Below are 24702 nucleotides of genomic sequence, written 5' to 3' on the forward strand. Positions count from 1 at the left end.
GGTCCAGGGAATCAGAAGATAAGTTACCTCTTCAGGAAACCAAAGAAATTTATGGTTTGCCCAGACAAATGTGCAGTGAATGACTGACTAAACTCCAGAGTTCTCTAGGCTCTTTGTGGCAAGGAGTGTGTCTATCGCCTCTGGTGTATTGAACTCTCCCAAGCACTTAGTAGAGTTCTCTGCACACAGTAAGTGCTCAGTAAATAACCATCGATTAATTGATGACTAATTTTAGCTGACTGTAGGTTCAGACCTAAGACAGGAAATCGGACTTTCAAAGATACCCAACTGGCAATGAGAGATCTCAGACTCTGGTCCAAAGGACATTTCTTGGACAATCGTCTAAGGATGACAGAGTCCACCTGACACACCACAGTATCCTGCCATTTCTCCTACAGTATTTGTTTCACATTTTAATTGAAAGCCTGTCAAGGCAATCTGTGAGCAATATCAAGATCATCTGTTACAGCATCTGCACTTTCAACTAAATGATGACCGTTTACAGGAAACCCGATACATGTCAAGTACAAGAACATTCTGTCCTTTGAATAACTTGGGTCCCTTTCCCTCTTGTCCTTTCTTCTTCCTTGTCTCTCCCTCAACTTCATGCCATTATTTTGACGGTCACGAAGTAGCATTTTTACCATTAAGTATGTTTCGGATAGTAAAATGCTAATGGTGTCGTTTATATGGATTATATGGAGCATTTAATCACAGTGCCAATAAACTAGAACATTTTATATTTCACCTTGCTGAGAATCCTTCCCCCCCCCCCCCCCCCCCCCCCCCCCCCCGGGGACCTCATCTGCTCTCGCTAGTACTTCTATGTGGTTGATGCCCAAATCTACCTCACTAGCCCCAATATCTTTCTACTCCGCCCTATCACATCCCCTCCTTCTTCCAAAACATTTTTCTGTGGATGTCCTGCCAGCCCCCTAAACCCAACATACCCAAAACCGAATGCCTCATCTTCCTATCAAACCCTCTCTTCCTCCTAACTTGCCCATCACTGTTGGCAACACCAGTAATAATGATGCTATTTGTTAAGCTCTTGCTTTATGCCAAGCACTGTATTCAGCCCTGGGGTAGATACAAGATTATCAGGCTGGATACAGACCTCATTGCACTCACAGCCCTAGTGGGAGGGAGAATAGGTGTTTAATCCCCATTTTACAGCTGAGGAAACTGAGCCCTGGAGAAATGAAGTAATTTGCCCAGAGTCATACAACAGCCAAGTGCCAGAGCTGGGATTAGAACCCCGGTCCTCCAACTCCATGCCCCTGCTCTTTCCTCTAAGCAACACTGCTTCTGATCATCCACCCCAGTTGTCTGCTGTGTGGTCTGGGCAAGTCACTTCTCTTCTCTGTGCCTCAGTTACCTCATCTGTAAAATGGAGATTGAGACCCTGAGCCCCACGTGCGAAAGGGACCGCATCAACTCGATTTGCTTGTATCCTCCCTGGTGCCTTAGTATAGTGCCTGGCACATAGTAAGCGCTTAAATACCATCGTCATCATCATCCACCCTCAATCTTGGCATTACCCATGACCTTTCTCTGTCCTTCCACCTGCACATTTAGTCAGTACAGTATCCTGTTCATTCTTCACATCTCCATAGTGTGCCCATTCCTCTCCATCCAAACAGCCAAGATGGTTGCCTGTGTCACATCTCAACTCAGCTACTGCATCATCCTCCTCTCAGATTTTCTTGCCTCCGGTCTCTTCCTTCCCCTCTCCAATCCATACTTCGTTCTGCTGCCCAGCTCATCTTTCTATATATAGCATCATTTTCCACATATCTGCTCATTCCTTTTTGCCTTAAGCAGAAATGCCTGAACGTTGACTCGAAGTTACCCCGTCAGCTCTCGTCACGGGACTTTTCCTCACTCCCTTCCCCCCTCATCCTAACTCACATGCTTTACTCCTCTCAAGCCAACCTACTCACTGTGCCTCTTTCTCGTCTCTCTTGTCACCAACCTTGTAAGCTCCTTGACGGTAGGAAACATATCTGCTAATTGAATTCTAGTCTCTTAGTACAGTGCTCTGCGCAGATCGAGTGATCAATAAATACTACTGATTAATTGATCAACTGATAGGACTTTGAGTTTCGTGACTCAGGTAGGGGATTTTCATTTTCTTGTAGAATGAGAAAAACCTAATAAAAGTGTAACTGCTGGGGATATTTCCTCACACAGTCTGCTTTTGGCCAATAACCTTTCATTTCATGTAAATGAATATTCCAATAAATGGAAAAGCAAGAGAACAATCATTAATGAGAATGAAGAGGCTTGGCCTACTGTAAAAAGCCCAGGCCTTGGAGTCAGAAAGATGTGGGTTCTGATCCCTGCTCTGCCACTTGTTGGCTGTGTGACCTTGGGCAAGACTGTTCTCTATCTGTTGCCGACTTGTTCATTCCAAGCGCTTAGTACAGTGCTCTGCACATAGTAAGCGCTCAATAAATACTACTGAATGAAAGTCACTTAACTTCTCTGTACCTTAGTTATCTCATCAGAAAAATGAGGATTAAGACCGTGAATTCATGAGGGACACGGTCGTGTCCGATCTGATTTACCTGCATCTACCCCAGTGCCTGGATCGGTGCTTGATGCACAGTAAGCGCGTAACAAATAGCATAAATATAAATAAAATGAATATGTTATTTCAGAAGAGATGGTGGCCCAGGGCCCTGGGAGTGGGGCTTGGGAATCAGAAGGTCATGGGTTCTAATCCCGGCTCCACTACTTGTCTGCTCTGTGGCCTTGGGCAAGTCACTTCACTTCTCTGAGCCTCAGTTGCCTTGTCTGTAAAATGGGGATTAAGACTGGGAGCCCCATGCGGGACAGGGTCTGTGTCCAACCCGATTTGCTTGTGTCCACCCCAGTGCTTAGAACAGTGCCTGGTACCTAATAAGCACTTAACAAATACCACGGTTATTATTATTTTTGAGCACCCTTTGGGACCTTCTCCATCTGGAAAAGGGTAGTGGGAGAACCTGGTCTGCTTGCATGCCATCTCTCCAAAGGGGCTCCTAACCTAGAGCAGCAGCGTGGCTCAGTGGAAAGAGCATGGGCTTGGGAGTCAGAGGTCATGGGTTCGAATCCCGGCTCTGCCAGTTGTCAGCTGTGTGACTGTGGGCAAGTCACTTCACTTCTCTGGGCCTCAGTTACCTCATCTGGAAAATGGGGATTAAGACTGTGAGCCTCCTGTGGGACAACCTGATTACCCCATATACCCCAGCGCTTAGAACGGTGCTCTGCACCTAGTAAATGCTCAACAAATGCCAACATTATTATTATTATTATTTAACTGGTTGGCAGGAAGGTTCTCGCTGGCGGAACTACTGCCCCATCATTTCTTGCCCACCCTCCTCAGTGTCAGTGGAGTACTGAAAACACTTCTGCTCTTTGTGGGCGGGACTTTGAAGCCCAGGAATTCAGCACGCTGGATCCCCTAGTAGATGTGGGCCTCACTGGAGCTGAAACAGCTAAGTCAACATAACTTGTGCCCCCATATCACAGACAAACTTTTGCAGCGACTTCTTTATAAACAGGGAAATGGCAGCAGGGGAAATATTTTTCTTGGCTCTTCCACAGTCTGGTTTTATGAATTCCTCTCTTTCAGGCCTGTGTTCTAGCCAGTAGCTTTCCTTGCCTTGTTCATCAGCGGGCTCTAGGGAAGTCGTGCCACCGGTCTTTCCGGTCCCATTGTAAAGAAAAAGTGTTCTCCGCTGTCACGTCAAAAGCATCATAGCTTTGAATTGAGTTATATCCTCCCAACTCCTCCCAATCGATCTGACGTTCCCTAAAATAAGTACCCTCGTAAACCAGATTGTATCATTCTACAGATTGCTCTCTAGAATTAGAGTATATGATTATATGTATATTATTACATCAGCGTGACCTGTAAGTCCTACCCCTAGCATGGATTTTATAATTTATGGATTAGGGATTTTGGGATTTGGATTTGGATTTATTTAAATCCATATAATTAATGGATTGTAAAATTTATGTGAATTTTACAATGTTTTGATGCTATATAGCCAGTAATAATAATAATAATAATAATGCTGGTATTTGTTAAGTGCTTACTATGTGCCGAGTACTGTTCTAAGCACTGGGGTAGACACAAGAGAATCGGTTTGTCCCTCATGGGGCTCACAGTCTTCATCCCCATTGATAGATGAGGTAACTGAAGCACAGAGAAGTGAAGTGACTTGCCCAAAGTCACACAGCTGACAAGTGGCAGAGACGTGATTAGAACCCGTGACCTCTGACTCCCAAGCCTGGGCTTTTTCCTCTGAGCCACCTGCTTCTCTCTTCTCTACTTTCTCTCAGTAGAAATTTTTAACATTCAGAACTTCTATAATGTGTGCACAGTGAACAATAATTGAGGTATTTTTTAAGTATTTACTTTGGGCCAAGAACTGGACTAAATGTGGTGGTAAAAACAAAAAAATCAGATTCCACACGGGGCTCTCACTCTGAGTAGGAGAGAAAGCAGGTACTGAATCCCCGTTTTGCAGATGAGGGAACTGAGGCACAGAGAGATTAAGTGACTTGCCCAAGGTCACACAGCAGGCAACTGCCAGAGCCAGTAAGAGAATCCACATCCTCTGACTCCCAGGCCCAGGCTCTATCGCCTAGGCCACGCTGCTTTCCACTAGGCCACGCTGCTTCACTGGTGAGTTGATGTGAGGTATGTAGATCTATGGAGTAGAAAACTCTTGCAACTCACCCCAAGAAACGTTGCAAATGACAGACAGCCGATAGCAGTAACTGTTTGATTTAGAAAAATACGCAGGAGCCCTAAAAGCAGTTCACAGAGCCAAAGAAAGTGAAATCCTTTCGAGCTGAGCCAAGTATCACTTTTTAGGCCAGGCTAGTACCCCTTAAGTTTTGAAATTGAAGAACTGAGTGCAATTCTATGATGACCTTGGGAAGAGACACATCGGAGTATTTGGGAAAGTATAGGAATAGAGATGGAGAGGAGAACTTCTGTGCCTCTAATACTTCTGGGATATTTAGTCTCAGAAATGCTGCCTGACCAGTAATAAGAATAATAGTCATCAAGGTGAAGGAAAAGATGTGTTTACCATCTGTAGATGATAATAATAATGTTGGTATTTGTTAAGCGCTTACTATGTGCCGAGCACTGTTCTAAGCGCTGGGGTAGATATAGGGTCATCAGGTTGTCCTACATGAGGCTCACAGTCTTCATCCCCATTTTCCAGATGAGGGAGCTGAGGCCCAGAGAAGTGAAGTGACTTGCCCACAGTCTCACAGCTGACAAGTGGCGGAGCTGGGATTCGAACCCATGACCTCTAGATAGTGGCTGTTGGAGTCCTACAGTTTGCTTACCCAATGTTTCACCTGAGGTGCTATAAAGACGGAAAATTAGTCCGAGAAAGGCCAAAGCTCTACGCCCCCTCTAGACTGTGAACTCACTGTGGGCAGGGATTGTCACTGTTTATTGTTGTATTGTACTTTCCCAACCGCTCAGTACAGTGCTCTGAACACAGTAAGCACTTAATAAATAGGATCGAATGAATGAATTGAATGAACGAATGAATAAGGCCTTTTAGGGTACTATCCATCAGTGATCGATCAAATTTATTGAGCGTGTGCCAGGGTGCAGAGCGCTGTACTAAGTGATTGGGAGTGTACAGTGCAACAGAATTATCGGACATGTTCCCTGCCCATAACGAGCTTATAGTCTAGAAGGATACACGCTCCAACCTGTTGAAAATGTTTGTTGAATAGCTGGAAGCCCTGAACCCTGCTATGCTGACAGTGCATGAAACAAATTGACAATGCCAACATATAATGGCAAGATCTCATTCCAAACACCTAGATCCTGCCACGCTGCAGGTTTACAGGCACTGTGTAAAGGGGAGGCAGCGTGGCTTCGTGGAAAGATCCCGGAGTCAGAGGTCGTGGGTTCTAATCCCGCCTCTGACCCTTGTCGGCTGTGTGACTTGGGGCAAGACACTTCTCTCTGCCTCGGTGACCTCATCTGTAAAATGGGGATGAAGACTGTGAGCCCGCGAGGGACAACCTGATGAACTTGTATCTCCCCCAGCGTTTAGTAGAGCGTTTGGCACATAGTAAGCACTTAACAAATACCATTATTATTATAATAATGATGATAATGATGGTAATTGTTAAGCCCTTACTATGTGTGAAGCAGATCATGGCTCAGCTGGAATGGTATCGTCAACTGAGTCAGCTGGAGGATGGAAAGATGCCCAAGATGGTCTTTTATGAAGAGTTTGTCAGTGGAGCAGGCTCTAGGGGTGGCCAGTGAAATAGGTTCAAAGATGGGCTTTACTAGCCTCTGAATGTCTTCATCACAAGACGGGTCCATTTGGAAAACGCTGAAAGTGACAGGGTTGATCCTTATCCATTTTGGATGGGAGATTTCACCACCATCTGCCTGGCAGTACCCTCAGTGCTGGAGAGAGAGATTCAAACCTGTCATGGTGTGGTCTTGTGACAAGAGCACGGGCCTGGGAGTCAGAGGACCTGGGTTCTAATCCCGGCTCTGCCAATTGCTTGCTGTGTGACCCGGGGCAAGTCACTTCACTTCTCTGTGCCTCTGTTGCCACAACTGTAAAATAGGGATTCAGTACCTGTTCTCCCTCCTACTTAACACTGTGAGCCCCATGTGAGACAGGGACCGTGACTGACATAACTGATCTGTACCTACCTCAGGGCTTAGAACAGTGTATGACACATAGTAAGCGCTCGGGAAGTAACATAAAACAAACAAACAAGGCCTTTATCCCGCTGGGGACACACCATCTAAAGAGAGGAGATGGAGAGGGAGATAGGGAAATAATAGCAAGATATATTTAACCAAAATGGTTACCATCTATTGTGATAGTTCCTCACAGATGATAATAATAATAATGACATTTGTTAAGCGCTTACTATGTATGAAGCACTGTTCTAAGCGCTGGGGGGATACAAGGTGATCAGGTTGTCCCTCATGGGGCTCACAGTCTTAATCCCCATTTTCCAGATGAAGTAATTGAGGCACAGATAAGTGAAGTGACTTGCCCAAAGTCACACATCTGACAAGCGGCGGAGCTGGGATTAGAACCCACGACCTCTGACTCCCAAGCCCGTATTCCTTCCACTGAGCCACGCTGCTTCCCTATAGCATGGGGAAGCTATAGCGTGGGGATCACAGTTGCGCGCAGTGGTCTGATTTTTCCCTGGTCACTCGTCCAGTCAATCGAAGGTATTTATCGAGCACTGACACATGAATGAACTGAACGAATAAATGAAAGAATAGAAGCCAAAGGCACGTTTCCCTGCCTACAAGGAGTTTATAATGTAATGACTGTAATGAAGACCTGATTCCTTCAATCAACTCAAAATTGTAAGATAGCACCTGACAGTATATTTTGGTTTGGGGATATGTTTCCCACTTGCTTCCACATGGACCATTCATTTTGTACTGTGCTTGTTATGTGAGCACAATCTGTTTATGTGCAGCAGACTAAACTCATTATGTATGAGGAAGCAGCGTGGCTCAGTGGAAAGAGCCCGGGCTTGGGAGTCAGAGGTCGTGCGTTCGAATCCCGGCTCTGTGCACTTGTCAGCTGTGTGACTGTGGGCCAGTCATTTCACTTCTCTGGGCCTCAGTTACCTCATCTGTCAAATGGGGATTAAGACTGTGAGCCTCATGTGGGACGATCTGATTCCCCTGTATCTACACCAGCGCTTAGAACAGTGCTCTGCACATAGGAAGTGCTTAACAAATATCAACATTAACATTATTATTATATATGGCTGGGAATTTGAGACAGAAGACAGGCTCAGTGGAAAAGCATAGTCCATCCAACATAATCTATTTTTCTTAATGCCTGAGAATTCTTAAAAATTCACAAGCAATATTCATTCCTTTATGGAATAGTGTGTGTCACTTCATGATTCCTCATTCATTTTGTTGTTTGAGCAATGAGGTATGAACTTCCAGCTCTTTTAACTATCAATCTCAGGGGAACAAATTATTTTGTGTAATTCTCAGTCCCCCAGGTCACTTTTTCCTTTCATCCTGAGCTGGCGTGGAAGAGCATGTTGGATTTTGTTGGTTGTAGTGGGGAGGTGAGAAAATGAGAGATTTCTCATCATGTTATATAAAAAAGGTGATTCCTGGAGGATAATAATGGTGGAATTTGTTAAGTGTTTATTACGTGCCGAGTACTAGCTAAACACTGCGGTCGGTAAAATACCATCAGATCAGACACAGATCAGAGTGACTGTATAGAAATTGAACTGCCAACTCTGGAACTCAGTGGGAGGCAGAATTGAGAAAACACAAATGCATCAAATCTAAAAATAATACCCCCCCAAAACAAAGCAGAAGGAACTACCCAAGAGGTAGAGGCGGAGGAGTCATGCCATATAGCCCCCAAAGTCTAATCGGGAGGGAGAGTAGGTATTTAGTCCCCATTTTACAGGTAAAGAAACTGAGGAACAGAGAAGTTAAGTGACTTTGCCCAGGTCACCCAGTAGGCAGGTGCTCTCTCCAAACTGTAAGATCTTTGTGGGCGGGGAACGTGTTTATCAACTCTGTTCTATTGTACTCTCTCAGTGGCTTAGTACAGTGCTCTGCACAAGGTAAGTGCTCAGTAAATACCTTTGATTGATTGATTGATTAGAAACCAGGTCTCCTGACCCCCACCCCGCCCCCAAGCCCACACTCTTTCCTCTAGGCCTCACTGCTTTGATGTGGAGGCTTCATCCTAGAAGGTCAATTTTAAAAGTCAGATGTTTTGGATAGCTTCAGTTGGGCAAAACATGACTGAATTAATGTCTAATCTATTTGTATTTTGTTGCCCTGACAAACTACTCATAATTCTGGTTTTTAATATATTGCCTGGGGATAATGTTTATTTTAGCGTTCAAATAGGGCTGAATGCTGTGCCTATACAGAAAGAGTCTACTCTGAAGTTAATGATGCATTTTGCGTTATTTTTATTGTCAGGAAAGTAATAGAGTAAGATTTGACTCTTTCACTGCAACCCACCGACTCCTTCCAAAGCGTCTTCTCTGTTAACAAATTATGTTCTTTTGGCATCCTGGTGTTGAGAAGTGTGGATTTCTGGAGGGCAGCCACTAAATTAAGGCAGTACCTCTTCACACCACTTTAAAAGAGCATGGGCCTGGGGGGTGAGGGGGTCAGGAGACCTGGTTTCTAATCAATCAAGCCATCAAAGGTATTTATTGAGCACTTACTGTGTGCAGAGCACTGTACTAAGCCACTGGGAGAGTACAATACAACAGAGTTGATAGACACGTTCCCCGCCCACAAAGACCTTACAGTTTGGAGAGAGCACTTGCCTGCTGGGTGATCTGGGGAAAGTCACTTAACTTCTCTGGGCCTCAGTTTCTTTACCTGTAAAATGGGAACTAAATACCTACTCTCCCTCTCGATTAGACTTTGGGGCTTATATGGCATGACTCCTCAAGAAGGCCCTATCTCCGAACAGAGAAGTAATATGGCTTAGTGGAAAGAGCGTAGGCCTGGTCAGGATTCCTGGTTTCTTGCCTGCTTTGTGACCTGATCTGCTCTGATCCTCAGCTTTCTCATCTGTAAAATGGGAATGAAATACCTTTTCTACCTCCCTCTTAGACTCTGAGATCCTGTGTGGAACGGAGACTGTCTCTCACTTGATTTTTCTCGCATCTGTCCCCACTCGTAGTGCTTTGCACAGAGTAAAGGCTTTACACATACCACAGTTATCATCATCATCCTGATTATTACTATCATTGTGAATAATAATAATAACAGACTGTACATGAGTCTTGGGCAAGCCGACATTCCTCTGGGTGAGCAATTTTCAGAGTAAATAAAGCTTTTTGTAAGTACGTCTCGTAGGATGTGGCTCTCTTCCATGAGAAATCACCCACTGAGATATTCATAGGAAAAGGCAGAGCCCACGGTTTCCCAGTGATAGCATTTGCAAATTGGAGTGAGTATTTCCAGACACGGGGAGATGTGGCAATACGTTAAATATTACACGAGCTTTGTTCTTTTAACTAAAACCTAGGTCCTGTCAAATATCTGTCTTTCCTGTTCCATGATACTTTAGTGAACATGCTAGGGTAGTTTATCTGCATATGTTGATTTTTTTTTATTTGTTACCTTTGGAAGCATTTTGAAAACCAAGATGGATAAATGGCACTGGCAGAGAAAAAGGAGGAGCGATTGGAAAGCCCATTTGTCACCAATATTATAGCTGTCTGGTTGTTTATTTCTATTCAGATAACTGTACCACTTAAGATGCTGTTGAAGTAGGAGTCTTTCAGGTCTCGGCTTAAGCAAGTATTTCCTGTAAATTTGGGTAACATCTGTTTGAATTTAGAAAGAGCTTATTCAGAGAACCCAAATTAAGGGATGAAAATGGCTGGGGGAATTGCCTCACCTCATTATGTTTTTCCATCCGAAGGGGTCTTCAGCCTAAAGTAGCCAGGTTTGAACTAGCTAGAGAATGAAATATCATTACTGGTCCGATGGATAGGATTAGAACAGATAGAACAAAAATGCATTAAGGTTTCTCTCAAGGGTTCCCTTTCAAAGTATTGGTTTACTTGTATAGTTTATTTATATAGCTGTTATCTATTTTCCCCATAGAATTTCCTGTAAATTCTGCCTGTCAGTGCGATCCTGATTGTTTTCATTTATGAAACATCGACTGCCGCGTTTTCTAAAATGAACCAGTCAAGCTGAAATCTGATTAGTCATTGACGAGGAAAGGATCACATCTCGCGGTCAGGATGGCAATCTCCCCAAAGTAAAAGGACTGAGCGTAGCAGTCACGGGGGAAAGAGAAAGGCTCACTATGTTTCAATGGCAAAGGTGTCGCTGAAAATCAAGCCATAAGATATGGCTGATGCACCGTGAGTTACAATGTAGCAAGATGCATTTCCTCATCAATAAGATGTCTCAAACACATGACCAAAAATAGAAATTTAAAAAGCAGACGACCATTTCTTTAGCGAAGAATTGTCTGTCTGAGCCCTAGGCTCCGGCTGGTTTATATTTCTGCTGGCACCAAGAATCCAAATGGAGAACCGGTCAAGGTCATGGAAATGTCGCTCCTTCCCCCCCTCCGCCATGATCAGCAGATATTCCCTGTCTGAAAAATGTCCACCAGTAAAAACCTTCCTTTCTACCTAGCCCGCTTGTCTCTCTTCACTGACCTACTTTCGGCTTCCTCTGAGATGTGCTGCATTAAGTAGGATGACGGAGACAGTGTGAGTGATGGTTGAAGTTCAGTTCCCCCGCACAAGGAAAACCAAGAGCAGCGGAGTGGCCGCGGAGCGGGCCGCTGCTGAGTCTGTGTCTGAGTGGCTCTGGGGCCCCGGGTATGGAGAAATAAATACGCTCAGCTGGGAAATCGAAAATGTCAACTCTCCTGCCAATCAATGAACCCTGTGCTTTAAGTAGCCTCTTTCCACCTTCTTCCCTGGGAAGGAACAGAACCTTTTTGGGCCTGGAAACCTCAGAGCCTGTCACTATGGCCGGAGATACCTAGAAACAGACTGAAGGAGTGCAGAAATCCTCCCGACAACTGGCTGCCAATAAGAGGCACGAAAACATGTCCGTTATTAACTGCCTCCAGATTGTCATTCAGGAACCCCATTTTTTTCCTTTCCAATCAATCTTATTCATTGAGCACTTAGTGTGTGCAGAGCACGGTACACAACGCTTATTATAGAGAAGCAGCGTGGCTCAGTGGAAAGAGCACGGGCTTTGGAGTCAGGGCTCATGAGTTCGAATCCCAGCTCTGCCACTTGTCGGCTGTGTGACTGTGGGCAAGTCACTTAACTTCTCTGTGCCTCAGTTCCCTCATCTGTAAAATGGGGATTAAGACTGTGAGCCCCACGTGGGACAACCTGATTCCCCTATGTCTACCCCAGCGCTTAGAACAGTGCTCGGCACATAGTAAGCGCTTAACAAATACCAACATTATGATTATTATTATTATTTCCAAATTCCTCTTCTTTGAAACACCGTAAAATTAATTATGGTATTTTATCATTTTTAACATTATAGCACCCCCCTCAAGTCCCCTAAAGGCTTGCTTAGCCCCTTGGAGGTTTTTGGTTTTTTTGGTTTTTGTTTTGTTTTTTGCTTGCAGCTTTCTTCATCGGTTGAGGATTCTGTTACTCTTACCTGCCTGGGGAGACATTCTGGTCAAGTTTTTCACGATGATTCAGACCTTTCCTCCTTCCGTAATTCAGTTCATTTCAATTACAGCCTCCTCTGTGCTCTCGTTAACTACCGCTTCAGAGGCAAGAGTGAAGAACTCTCTCCCTAGGAGGTAATGGGATTTAGTTGATTAGAGTTTAGCAGTCCAACAGCTTCATGAATCTTCCTTTTGTTTTCTGTTTACAGATTTTATTCTTCACCGTACAGTATTGCAACAAACCGCATGATTCCACAGACATCTATCACGCCATTCATTGCTGCTTCCCCTGTCTCTACATATCAGGTATGTCAGATTTGCCTGCCCCGAGGGAGGGAACCTCACCGGACGATAATATTTCCAAGTGCAGAAGGGAACTGCATAGAGTGAAAAATCTCATAGGTGTACGCACACTTTAGTTATCCCTTATCTCAGGCGTTTACCGGTGCTCGAGCGCCACCGCTCACTCAGTTTAAAGCTTCAAGCGCCCGCCTGCATCTTTTTTGCTTCATAATGTACTCCACCTGCTTCTTGCTTGCCTTCAGCCAATTTTTCTACTTCTCATGATTATACCTCCTTTCCAAAGGATGCCACGTAAGATTGTCACCCTTGAGGAGTCGTTCTGTCACCTGCTGCCTTTTGTTTCCACTCTGCTCCTATCGTTGCTAGTGTATTACTGGTTTGAACTTTTTTTTAGTTCTTCAGTGAATGCCCCCCTAGAGCCAATTTTTGACCTCATCCCCTGTGATTGTGTCTCTTGAATTTCCTTTTGCTATAGTTGCCCCGGTTAAACCCACCATCACAGGTGCTAAAACATATTGTCAGAGAGGAGAATCTAATGAGAGAATGTTATGAACCCTATTCTCACCTCATTCTCATTTCCACTGCAGTCAATGTAGCTTTCTGCGACTGTTCACAGCACACCAAGGAAAACTCACAAAAGAGAGTATTCTCTAGGACAGATCTTGTGGCTGTTTAATTCTAAATATATGGATGAAATGTTGGAACATAAATCTCCCACTCCAATATTTCTTTTATCTTGGGACTTCTGCAGTCTGGAATCTCTCCAAGATTAACTTGTGCTCCGCACCTTTTTATACATATATTCATTCTCAAAATGGCCCCTTCAACTTGGAAAATCCTGACAAAGGTTTCTGCGTCCAACAAGACGAAAAGAAAGATGTCAGATGAAAGGATGGGATGGGGAAGGAATAAAGGAAGAGAGAAGGGCCAGGAGGAAGGAGCTCCAGTTCTGGGATTTTGTTAGTTGCTATCAACTCAGGGAAGTACATCTTCATTTTGACATTTTCTCCTTCACTGCATTACAAGTCACAACGGTTAAGCCATCCAACAGGAGACTGCATTTCCTCTTTTCCCCTGAGGAGATCATTTTCATCTTGTACTGAGCTTATATTTTTTTAAGTGTTTGTGGGCTAATGGAATAGACTTTTATTTTAATTACCTTTGCAGGTCATGGAATGGCGGCCTGCCTAATAACATTTCCCGGGGACCAGTTAGAATACACTCAGCCGCTCTTCAAGTACTGACTGACAACACAGTTTTGGTGTAGTTCTAACCTGGGTTTCACTTGAGACCACCCACTGGGCCCAAATCAAGTCCTTGTTGGAGATTTCACTTGGGGATTGTCCATAAGGGAATTTTAACCCGAGTCTCCCGCTAGTTTAAGGGGAACTCCAGAACCCTGGGCAGGGATTGTGTCCGTTTATTGTCGTATTGTACTCTTCTTGTATTGTATTGTAGCTTAGCACAGTGCTTTGCACACAGTAAGCACTCAATAAATATGAGTGAATGAATGAACCCCAATTGTCCTCAACTACCCAACCTTCTTGTTTCTCTGCTCTCCCTTCTGACTGAAGAAAACTTGAGTGCTCTCTGAATGGAAAACTAACTCTTACCCAGTGACTCCCTTTTTATTTGATTAAACATGATGATACACATGGAAGCGAGGAATTACTTAACACGAGGATGGCAAACACTTCCCCCACAAACAATATAGCAAAGAAGCAATCCAAAATGGCTCACAGTTATTAAACTAAGAGTCACCCTAAGGCTTTCTGCCATGTCACACAAAACTAGCTCCTGCCATTCTAACTCGATGTTCCTGGGTCGGGAATAATTTTGCAACTAGGGGCAGCAGGGAAGGAATTTCATCCCAGTGATCCTCATTCTGGTATTATTCATTCATTCATTCAATAGTATTTATTGAGCACTTACTATGTGCAGAGTACTGTACTAAGGCTTGGAATGTACAATTCGGCAACAGATAGAGACAATCCCTGCCCACTGACGGGCTTACAGACTAATCCGGGGAGACAGAGGGACAAAAACAATAGCAGTAAATAGAATCAAGGGGATATACATCTCATTAACAAAATAAATAGGGTGATAAAAATATATACAAATGAGCGAATGAGCACAATGCTGAGGGGAGGGGAAGGGAGTTGGGGAGGAGCAGAGGGAAAGGGGGGAAAGGGGGCTTAGCTGAGGGGAGGTGAAGACAGGGGCAGAGAGGCAGCAGAGGGAGCAGAGGGAAAAGGGTAAGCTCAGTCTGGGAAGGCCTCTTGGAGGAGGTGACCTCTCAGTAGGGCTTTGAAGAGGGGAAGAGAGTTAGTTTGACGGAGGTGAGGAGGGAGGGCGTTCCAGGACAGCGGGAGGACGTGGGCCAGGGGTCGACAGCGGGATAGGCGAGAATTATGACTCCTGGTCTTCGAATATCCGGCTCGTATATGCATTCTAAATTGAGCCGCCTGAGCTTTGGGTTCAGTTGCACCCAGTCAAGTTAAATATGGACAGTTCTCTCACCTTGCAGCGCCTAATTGGACATTGTTCAATTGTTACCATTCGCCCTTTGATCTCAAAACTAAGATAGCATTAAGGAAAGATTTCTGAGAGCTTAGTGTGAATTCATCCAGAGACCTTATGACTGTGATTGTTCATGTGCTAATAAATCTCGTTTGATGCCTAGGTCCAGAGCACTTCATGGATGCCCCATCCGCCATATGTTATGCAACCAACAGTAAGTTGACACTCGGTCACCTGAGGCTCAATATTATTATTATCCAAGTGCACACTTAGATGTTGTTATTTTTGGTTGGAAAGGAGATTCTGGGTAGCGTTCACTTGCATTCACTGCCTCTGCTATAAAGCCCACATTATACAGTCCATAAGCTGCTCCTGAAATTCTACCGAAGCCTTCAAGAAGGAAGGAAAGCGTCACTGGAGGAAATAGATTCCTTCTTTGAAGACAACCATCTGTTGTTATGTATGGGACATCCCTTTCTGATTCAGAACTCAATGCACTGGTTGCTTACTTATATCCACTGTTCCTGAAGGCAGACTTTTGAATCTCTGTTCTTACCTTGAGTTCCCAAACTACAGGTGCTTCACTGCGCTTTGTTTTAGGGTGGAGAGAGGCACTCACAGCTGAAGTGTGATTTGTGGAACACAACGTTAGAGACTTCCAGGTGGTTGCCCTCTGGCAGGTTTTGAGTGACTGGGAGACTCTTTTCTTGTGTGTTGGAATTTTTTTCAGAAGTATTAAAAATGTAATTGACATGTGCTCTGCCTTTGACTTTTAAGATAATTTACTACATCATTCAAATATTAATTAAGCAAGGCAAAAATGTCACGAGAATCTAGATCAGTGTCTCAGACAGTCTACTTTGATCCCCTGCAAGTTTTTTGTATCCATTCTGCAGTATGACAGGCTGCTTTAAAGTAGCAATTCTCTTGCAAGTGGTGTTGTTGACTGAAAGAAGTAGCTCCATTATGTTGGCTTTACAGACAAAACTCATTTCCTGACTGTTAGTAATAAGGCTGAATGAAACGAAGTGGGATTAAAAATGAGCAGGGTAACAAACCTAACTCCAAGACAGTCCAGCAGTTGGGGGGTGGGAGTGCCAATTATCAGATTCAGATGTTTCACAGGGGCTTATTATTATTATTATTTATTATTATCATTTTCATTGTTGTAAAGTAGAAGCTTGGACATGCTACTAAACCTCACCCGGACTTAAGTCCTTTTCCCATCCTCCAAGCACTACTACTAGACACACAAGTCTTTAGGCTATTTTTGGTAAACATTTCTGTTGTTTCTATTAAGCTTTATGACCTTGATACTTGAGCATTTTTCTTCTAATTGTATGTGTGGGTTTCCGGGTTTATCTTATCTTCCTGATTACACTGTAAACTCCCTAGGGGCAGGGACTGGGCCTGGTTTTGCAATTCCCCACTCCACCAAGTACACACCTCCATGTCACCTCCAAGTCCCCGATAAAGGGTGTAAATCCCACTGCTGATAATAATGTTGGCTTTGACTACATATTGAGGTTAACAAATTAGAGACGTAGACTGTAATTTGAAATGTTAAAATGCCCCAGTATTCATTTTCTTCTCCTATTTTGGATGCTTGGTGAATTTGTTTGGACTATGTCCTGGAAAGTATAAGAATGCTTTGTTCCAGCCTACAAATTCTGGGCCCAGACCAAGAACTCCAATTCAGAATCCCCTGCCAAATCAACCTATGGCACAGAGCGGCCCCACACAGTGAAATGGGAAAAGTCCCGCCAACCCAGAAATGGGCGACAAGCTCTTTGGTAAAAAGCCTGCTCTTGTGAAAATGATGTAAATTTCAAAATACGGATGGAAACTCAATATTCATACTAAAGCTAAATATCAGTTACTTGCTGCCAGTAAGAATATGCTCTTTGGTCAAAACATAAATATTTTGCCAGATGTCAACGCTCTACTTTTGAAGAGGGTGGAGTGAGTGTGGGGAATGGGGAGTTTGTGGACTTTTATTTTAGCGCTCAGAGCTCTGGAAGTGTTTCTTTTGCATGCTTCCCCATACAGATGCTGCCACAGGTGTAGTTATGTTTTGCTTCATATCCTCCCGAAGCAATATCCTTAGTTGTTTTGTGGGTGGTTTTGTTTTTAAGTCTTCCCCGTGGATCTTTTTAGCCATGATTTTAGTCTATTGCTATCCAGAGTGTGTCCCTGGGATTTAGTGTGAGAATTGGGTTTAAGCTTAAGGCAGCTTGCTTTTGTACTAAAACTGTGTGGTCAGTGCAGCTTCATTGCAGGGGGAGCAGATGGCCCACCCACCCTTTATTTGTTTTTAAAATACAATCATTGGAAGTAGGGTGGCTCATTGGACCAAAGGACAGAATGGAAACTCAGAGGCCGGAACTACAGATCTTGGCCGTGCCCCTCTCTTGCTCGCTGGGTAAGTCACTTAACCTCGGCACACCAGCCCTTGTTTCCTCCCTTGTCAAGTGGGAGCCGTGAAGGAAGCCTGTTCACATGCTTTGGGAAACTCAAATCTCAGAGGAAGGTTAGCCATCGAACCTCATTATAAATCGACCAGATTTTCCGGGAAAGAGCAGATTTGTTCAGTTTCTTTGCTTCAGTGTTGGTGTGGGAAGAAGGGTGAAGATGAATGAGTGAGATGGGCTCCCACACACCCATCCATTAAGGCTCCATATCCCGAGAGCGAATTTTGATAGGAGACCGACTCAGCTCCTGAATAGCTGGGTAACTTGTCTTAGTTTTTCTGAGTCGACTGTGCTTGGAGAAGCATATTGCTCAAGGGGCGTTTTTGGAACCATCAACTTTAATTGGCTTACCAGCCAGTAGGTGGAAATCCGGGCCATTCGTCTCCAATCCAAATAGACTGTTGCCTGAGAAGGACAAGGATTCCATTTTCTCAAGACATAGCGTGGCATAAAGAGAAGAGGATTGGGCCAGGAGTCAACTTATCTGGGGTCCCTTCTCCGCTCTTCATAAATTTGAGAACTAATGTTAGGCAAGTAATTTAACCCTTTTCTCTGTCAATATTCCATCATCATAGCTCACAAAAGATGCTAAAGGATCTTTGCTAAAGGACCCTGGTTACTTCATAAAGATTGAATAGCTCAGATGACAGTTATGCATCGATGGAATATCTAGGCAGGCAAACAGAGATAGTAAATCAACCAATGGTATTTACTGAGTGTTCACTGTGGGCAGGCCACTGTATTAAGCGCTTGGGAGAGTACAATGCTAGAGTTGGTAGACACATTTTCTACCCACAAAGAGTTTACAGTCTAGGGGAAGGAGACTGGTATTCACATAAATAACTTATGGATATGTACATAGTGTTGTGGGACTGAGTGTGGGATGAATATCAAGTGCTAAAAGAGTACAGAGACAAGCGCATAAGTGATGCAGAAGGGAGAGGGAGTAGGGGAAATGAGGGCTTAATCAGGGGAGGCCTCCTGGAGATGAGACTTTAATAAGGCTTTGAGAGGAGTAGAGTGATGATCTGTTGTACACGAAGGGGGAGGGTGTTCTAGGCCAGAAGGAGGATGAGGGCAAGGGACCAGCCTCGAGAAAGATGAGATCGGGGTACGGCGACTTAGTTATTTGTTGGAGTAGAGTGATGATCTGTTGTATATGAAGGGGGAGGGTCTACTTGGCCAGAAGGAGGATGAGGGCAAGGGAGCAGCATCGAGAAAGATGAGATCGAGGTACGGCGAATAAGTTATTCGTTGGAGTAGAGTGATGATCTGTTGTATATGAAGGGGGAGGGTGTACTAGGCCAGAAGGAGGATGAGGGCAAGGGAGCAGCATCGAGAAAGATGAGATCGAGGTATGGCGAATAAGTTATTTGTTGGAGAAACGGTCTGTGTGGGCTGGATTATAGTAGGAAATCAGAAAGGTAAAATAGATTTAAGGAAGCCATTACATTTATGAACAGGAAGAACAGGGACTATACCATCTGCAGGGTATCTATCTTCTAGACTGTTGGCTCCTTGTGGACAGGGAACAGGATTGCCAACTCCGTTGTAGTGTACTCTCCCAAGCACTTAGTTCAGTGCTCTTCACACAGTAAGCACTCGAATACAATCGGTCATTTCTGCATGGGTACTCCGAGTCCACAATAGTTCCCTAGTTTGAACCGCATGGTCTGCATTATTTGTCTGATTTCCTTGAAACCTGGAACTGGGGAAAGAGCAATGTCAAGCTGAATTAGGATTTCATCTTTGGCCACAGAAACGGGACTGCTGACTTTGTAATGGAGTTGGTTATTTGTTTCTGCTCTCCAGTACAGCATACGCCACTATAATCTGAAATTTCAACATTATCCTGACAGTGTTTTAACGGATGATTGATTGCAGTGTGCATCAACTCTGCATAGTGGTATAATGTCACATTGAAATCTCATATGGATGCAAAATTGCAATTCCCTTGTCACAGTCTATTGGGACACTTTGTTAAATCTATACCAGTACTGCTGTGAAGATTATACCTATCAAAAAGAGTATAGTTTCATTCCTTTTAAATTCTATTGGTTTAGTCTTCATTTGGGGGCATAAATATCCTGAAAATGTTATGGAGACATGAAAATTGTTCCATCTCCTGCAGAAAAGTCAGGTTTCATTTTTAAAGGCTGGTCATCTTATTACAATGTTCTGAATAAATGCAGGGTTCATATATTAGATAATTAGCGCTCCCACCTGACCTGTCTGCTGGGCAAACGGGAAGTGTAAAACTTGAAGATCAAATACTTCTATCCCCTTCCTTATTCATAACCACGCTGCAAGGGGTTAAAGGGCCTGGTAACCTCTCACCTCACCTCTGTAACTACTTCCAAAGGACTAGAAGGGAAAAATTGGCCACTCTAATTGGTTCCCAAAATGGGTAGCTCTCACCTCTGTCAGAGTAAGCAACAGATTGACAGAGTTTCTGGAAATACAGCTAAGGAACCAGTAGGAAAAGCTGTAACTTGTGAAGAGCCAAGGTATCAACTTTGAGATCTAAAGCAAACCAAAGATAAGAATTTAATCTAGAAGCAGAATCTGCATGTGCTTGGCACCATTCACATTGGCTCCAGGTGCTCTAAATTCACAAGTCTGTTCAGTCCCCCTCCCATTGGGCCAGGCCCTGCTTTGGACACATTACCTCACCGCTGATTTATCCATTAAAATTCTTCTTAAAGGAGCCTGGATTTTAGTCTAAGGCCAGCGGCTCAGCTTTGCTACAACCTATTCCCCAAACTGTATTATACTAAAATATAGTACAGTATAGCATTAAGCTTTGAAACCCATTAGATTTATAAATGCTGGATAGATTTATCTTAACCACAAATGAGTTTTGCAAATGGTCAAGAAGACACAACACACAATGTGGCATTGCCAAGAAGAAATCATCTTTCCTGAATTTAATAATAATTGTGGTATTTGTTAAGCACTTACTATGTGCCAGGCATTGTACTAAGCGCTGGGGTGAATACTAGCAAATCAAGTAGGACATAGTCCCTGTCCCGCATGATGGTGACAAAAATCGCCACCTTTCAGATGTACTGTTGCTGTGAAAGACACTTTTTCCAGGTAGAAGTTGACAATGGTAATATTCAGAAAAAAAAAATCCACCTAGTTCCATGTACATTCAGGAGGGGATGCCAGATTTTTGCCATTCCCGTGCAAAAATACCTTAGAACCTATTTTTCACACCCTTTTTAACTACACAACCTAGACAGAAGGTTGAAGTCAAAATGGTGAGGTCTGCATCAGTACTTTGAACTCTGGTCTGCAGTTCTTTCTAGAATCTTCTCTTGTGACTGTTTCAGATCATGAGCTATTAGAGAATACACATCTTAAACAAATGCCTACTTCTTTTTAAAAGCATCTGAAGATTTCCTCAAATAGGTGACTTTGTCTCTCTCTCTCTCTCTTTCTTTCTCTCTATTTAAAAATGTTAAGTGAGATCTGGAAGAAAAGTCAGCCCTGGAGACAAAAGGAAGAAAGTGAAAGCCGATTATTGCCACAAAGTTAGGGGTGAACAAATGTGACCTGGATACAGGAAATGAGTAAGTCATTCACACAGGCAGGCAGCCCTCCCCTTTGCCAGCTATTTCTGAGTCCTCAGGGCTAGACTTTCCCCTTTTCTTAGCACCTCTTTTCTTAGCAGGCTCCCACCCTCCCGGGTGATATTCTTCTGCCAGTGCCTGCTGGGGCGATTGAAGTTCCTTTGATACCCTGCTGGGATGTAAGCCATTAGCAGGGGATGTGTCAGCAAATTGCTATGGTGAAAATCCAGGCATTTTATAGATCCACTGAGGCTTTTAGTCACTAGTCTAGGAACCACACCACTTAAGCTTTTCCTTATGCTACAGAATTCTGGGGGTGAGGAAGGAGGGGCATAGGTAGAAGAAGACATGGTCAAATTTAGGAATTTTTTGAATCCCAGAAGAAGGGTTTGGAAACTACAGTGCATATCTGGGCTTGGAGGCCTCCTTCCTCTTGAGGCAGGAGGGGAGATGAAGAGGCAGAGTTTCCAAATCCAACTCTCTTCCTCTCCATGGGAAAGAGAACGACCCACCTGAAAGGGTCCCAGTTTCAGGAGACGTGGTTTTTGATGCCTGATGGGAATAATCCTTTGGTTCCTTAACGTTGTGTGAATGTGAGTGGTGATGTTTCTGTGGTTTTTTTTCTTTATATATATATATATATTGAGGTGAATTTCAAAACTTAGTATTCTTTCCAAGCATTCTGAAGTCAAGACGGGTAGCCAGTACTTTGTGACTCCTTACCCCAGCTCTGTGTCCCTGGAGAGGTCTCATAGCTTCCTTCCTCACCTATAAAACAGAAATATTAATACTCAACTCCACCTACCTCACAGGGATATTGTCAGCATTAGTTTCTTAATAGTTGTCAGGGCACTCAAAAATGATCAAATAGTTTCAAGAGGCAAGAATCCTTGTTTCCTCTGGATTACCCCCAGGGGAAAGCAATAAGTAGCTAAAATACAATTCATGTAAGATTATCTAGAAAGCAGGAAGTTACCAAGGCAACGCTAGCTGCTTCTGACATCATATTGAGATGGGACAACTAATTTATTTCATAAATGTTGCCAAGGCAACATAAACTGCTTATGAAATCACTGGAGGATTTACAGTGAGGGAAAAGAAATCCTAAAGAAATTATTTTTTCCACAGGACCCGTATGTAAAAGGCCTTCCATCTCTAATGAGGAATCGTATATCCTATCGGGAGTGTCCTGCACCCAAAGATTTACAAAGCTATACTAGTGTGCTAATGTCTATTCGGCTGGGATATGAGGACCTCCCACAGAAGACACATTTAATTTCTCAGGCACATTCATCGGCATCATAAATGTACCATAATTGAGCTCAAATGGCAAGATAGAGTCACCGACACCGAGATCCTGTGTTCAGTCAACTGACCGGCAGTGCTCATTTCAACAGTGCTTGACTGGGAAGAGCTTGTAAGGGAAACAAGTGGTGATGGAGATGGGATCCCATTTCCCACCTCTATCTGCTATATAGAAAATAAGTGGAAAATGTAGAGAACAGTTATGTTTTAAAGACACAGTGCAAGGGAGTCACAACCAAGGTAGAGAAACAGCAGACTGTTGGGTGATTAAATGCTATAACAGTTTTGAAAGTACTCTTTGCCACTGAACTCAATTTTCTCAAACTCTGAAGATTTTGCAGCTTCATTTATAACTTCTATGAGGGGCCAAAACCATTATTATGATTTGCAGGCCCCATGCAATCTCGTTAAGATAAATTTAGCTGCCTTTCACAAACATCAGAAAATCAAATTCAAGTTTGATGTCAAAATAAGCTTCTGCAGTGCAGTCAAGGCATTTTCAAAGTGAAAATGTTATTTTGCCTGTAATATCCAGAACCACCAAAAGTGAAGGAACACCTCAACCTAAATATTTACATGTGGATTTTTTGGGTATGCTTGAGGCATCCATTGCTCTTTAAATGTTGCCCCTCTTCAGTGCCATGAAATGAATGGAGCTGAATGGCACCTTGAGGAACCATCTGGTCCAGTCCCCTCATTCCAGGAAGGGCTATAATCAAGCCCTGAAAGACATTTTGCGGGATAATCATGCTAAAGCTTCCTTGTTAGGCTATTATTGTGCTTCATCACCCTGAAAGTGAAGAAACTTTCTCTGCTTAAACCATTTCCTCTGGCTCCGGCCTCTGTGGACATGGTGAACATTTGATCAGCTTTCTCCCCCCAAAAAAATCTTTCCTATGTTTGACTCCAGTTTAGTCATTCATAGGCTTTTCTTTTGCAAGCTAAAATAGCCCAAGTCTTTTGCCCTTTCTATTTCTTTATTTTTGGAGTGTGCATTTGCTGAATCTTGTCTAATTTCTTCATACTGGTTTAAAGATGCATTGATCCAAACTGGATCTGTGTGTCAAACCAATGCACAGTATGATGAAGCATTACTTCTATACCTAATATCTGACCATATCCCAACAGCATATGGACATTTTTCATAACATTACATTGCTGACTCCCAATCAATAATCAATTGTCTTTATTGAGCACTTACTATGTGCAGAGCACAGTACCAAGTGCTTGGAAAAGAACAATACAACAGAATTATCAGACAAATTCCCTGCCCATTATGAGCTTACATAGAGCGGGAGGGAGGAGGAGGGGGGAGGGGAAGGCAGACAATATGAATAAATGAGTAATTTATAATGTATAATTTAAGGATATGTACAGAAGTGCTGTGGGGTTGGGATGAGGGGGAATATCAGTTATCCAAAGGTCACAGATTGAGGTGCATAGACGATGCAGATTCCCACCAACTTGTGGTTAACTCTGAACTCCAAGACTTTCCTGTTGACCTCAAACTTAACCACTTTGCCTCTTCTCCACTTTTCTGCTCTCTTTATTTTTTTTTTTGTCCATTTGGACTGGATTCCATCCTGACCATTTACTGAGGTGCCTGCAAATTTTATGCCTACCTTCCAAATTGTTCAGAAGGCACATAGTTCATTTGACTATATTCAATAATAGAACAGATTCAAGATGATTCTCTTTAAGAAATGACTTCATCTGCCTTCCCCCTGCCCCAACCAACACACAAACCTAACAGGTAGCCAGTGACAGCCATCTGCTCGGAGTTGTCTTCCGGCCCAGCTGTGCTCCCACCTCCTATCAGGCTAGAGGTGATCTGACCTTACAGTTTATCGATGAGGCAGCTATGTGCTACAGAATCAAGCGTATTACTGGAGTCTGGTTAGATTTCTTTATTGCTTTCCCAACCCTGATCCCACAGAATTTATGTACATATCTTTTATTCATATTGATATCTGCCTCCCCTTATAGAATGTAAACTCATTATGGGCAGGGAATGTGTCTGCTACTTCTGTTGCATTATACTCTCCTGAGTGCTTAACAAAGAGTTCTGCACATAGCACTCAATATACTCAGTTGGAACCTAAAATACTGTGGGTGTTTTATGTAACTAATATTGCACACTCAGCCCCACAGCAATATGTACATATCTGTAATTTATGTTCTTTTTCCCCCTCTAGGCTGTAAGTGAATTGTGAGCAGGTAACATGTCCATTAACTTGGTTATATTGTACCCTCCCAAGCACTTAGTACAGTGCTCTGCACTAAGTGCTCAATAAATACGACTGATTGATTGATTTCCCTTGGATTAGG

At 43.4% G+C, this 24702-nt stretch overlaps 1 protein-coding gene across 4 annotated transcripts in view; it reads left to right on the top strand.

Annotated features, from left to right (window-relative positions):
* RBMS3 (RNA binding motif single stranded interacting protein 3) overlaps positions 1-24702 on the top strand; it is a 1099136-nt gene that overhangs the window by 992152 nt on the left and 82282 nt on the right. For all 4 annotated transcript variants that reach the window (XM_029070947.1, XM_007671050.4, XM_007671051.4 and 1 more), the window contains 2 exons: positions 12410-12506; positions 15187-15237. In XM_029070947.1, coding sequence (XP_028926780.1) covers positions 12410-12506; positions 15187-15237 — 148 coding nt within the window. The remainder of the gene's footprint in view (positions 1-12409; positions 12507-15186; positions 15238-24702) is intronic.

This window comes from Ornithorhynchus anatinus, chromosome 8 (genome assembly GCF_004115215.2).
Source record: "Ornithorhynchus anatinus isolate Pmale09 chromosome 8, mOrnAna1.pri.v4, whole genome shotgun sequence".
Taxonomy (NCBI): domain Eukaryota; kingdom Metazoa; phylum Chordata; class Mammalia; order Monotremata; family Ornithorhynchidae; genus Ornithorhynchus; species Ornithorhynchus anatinus.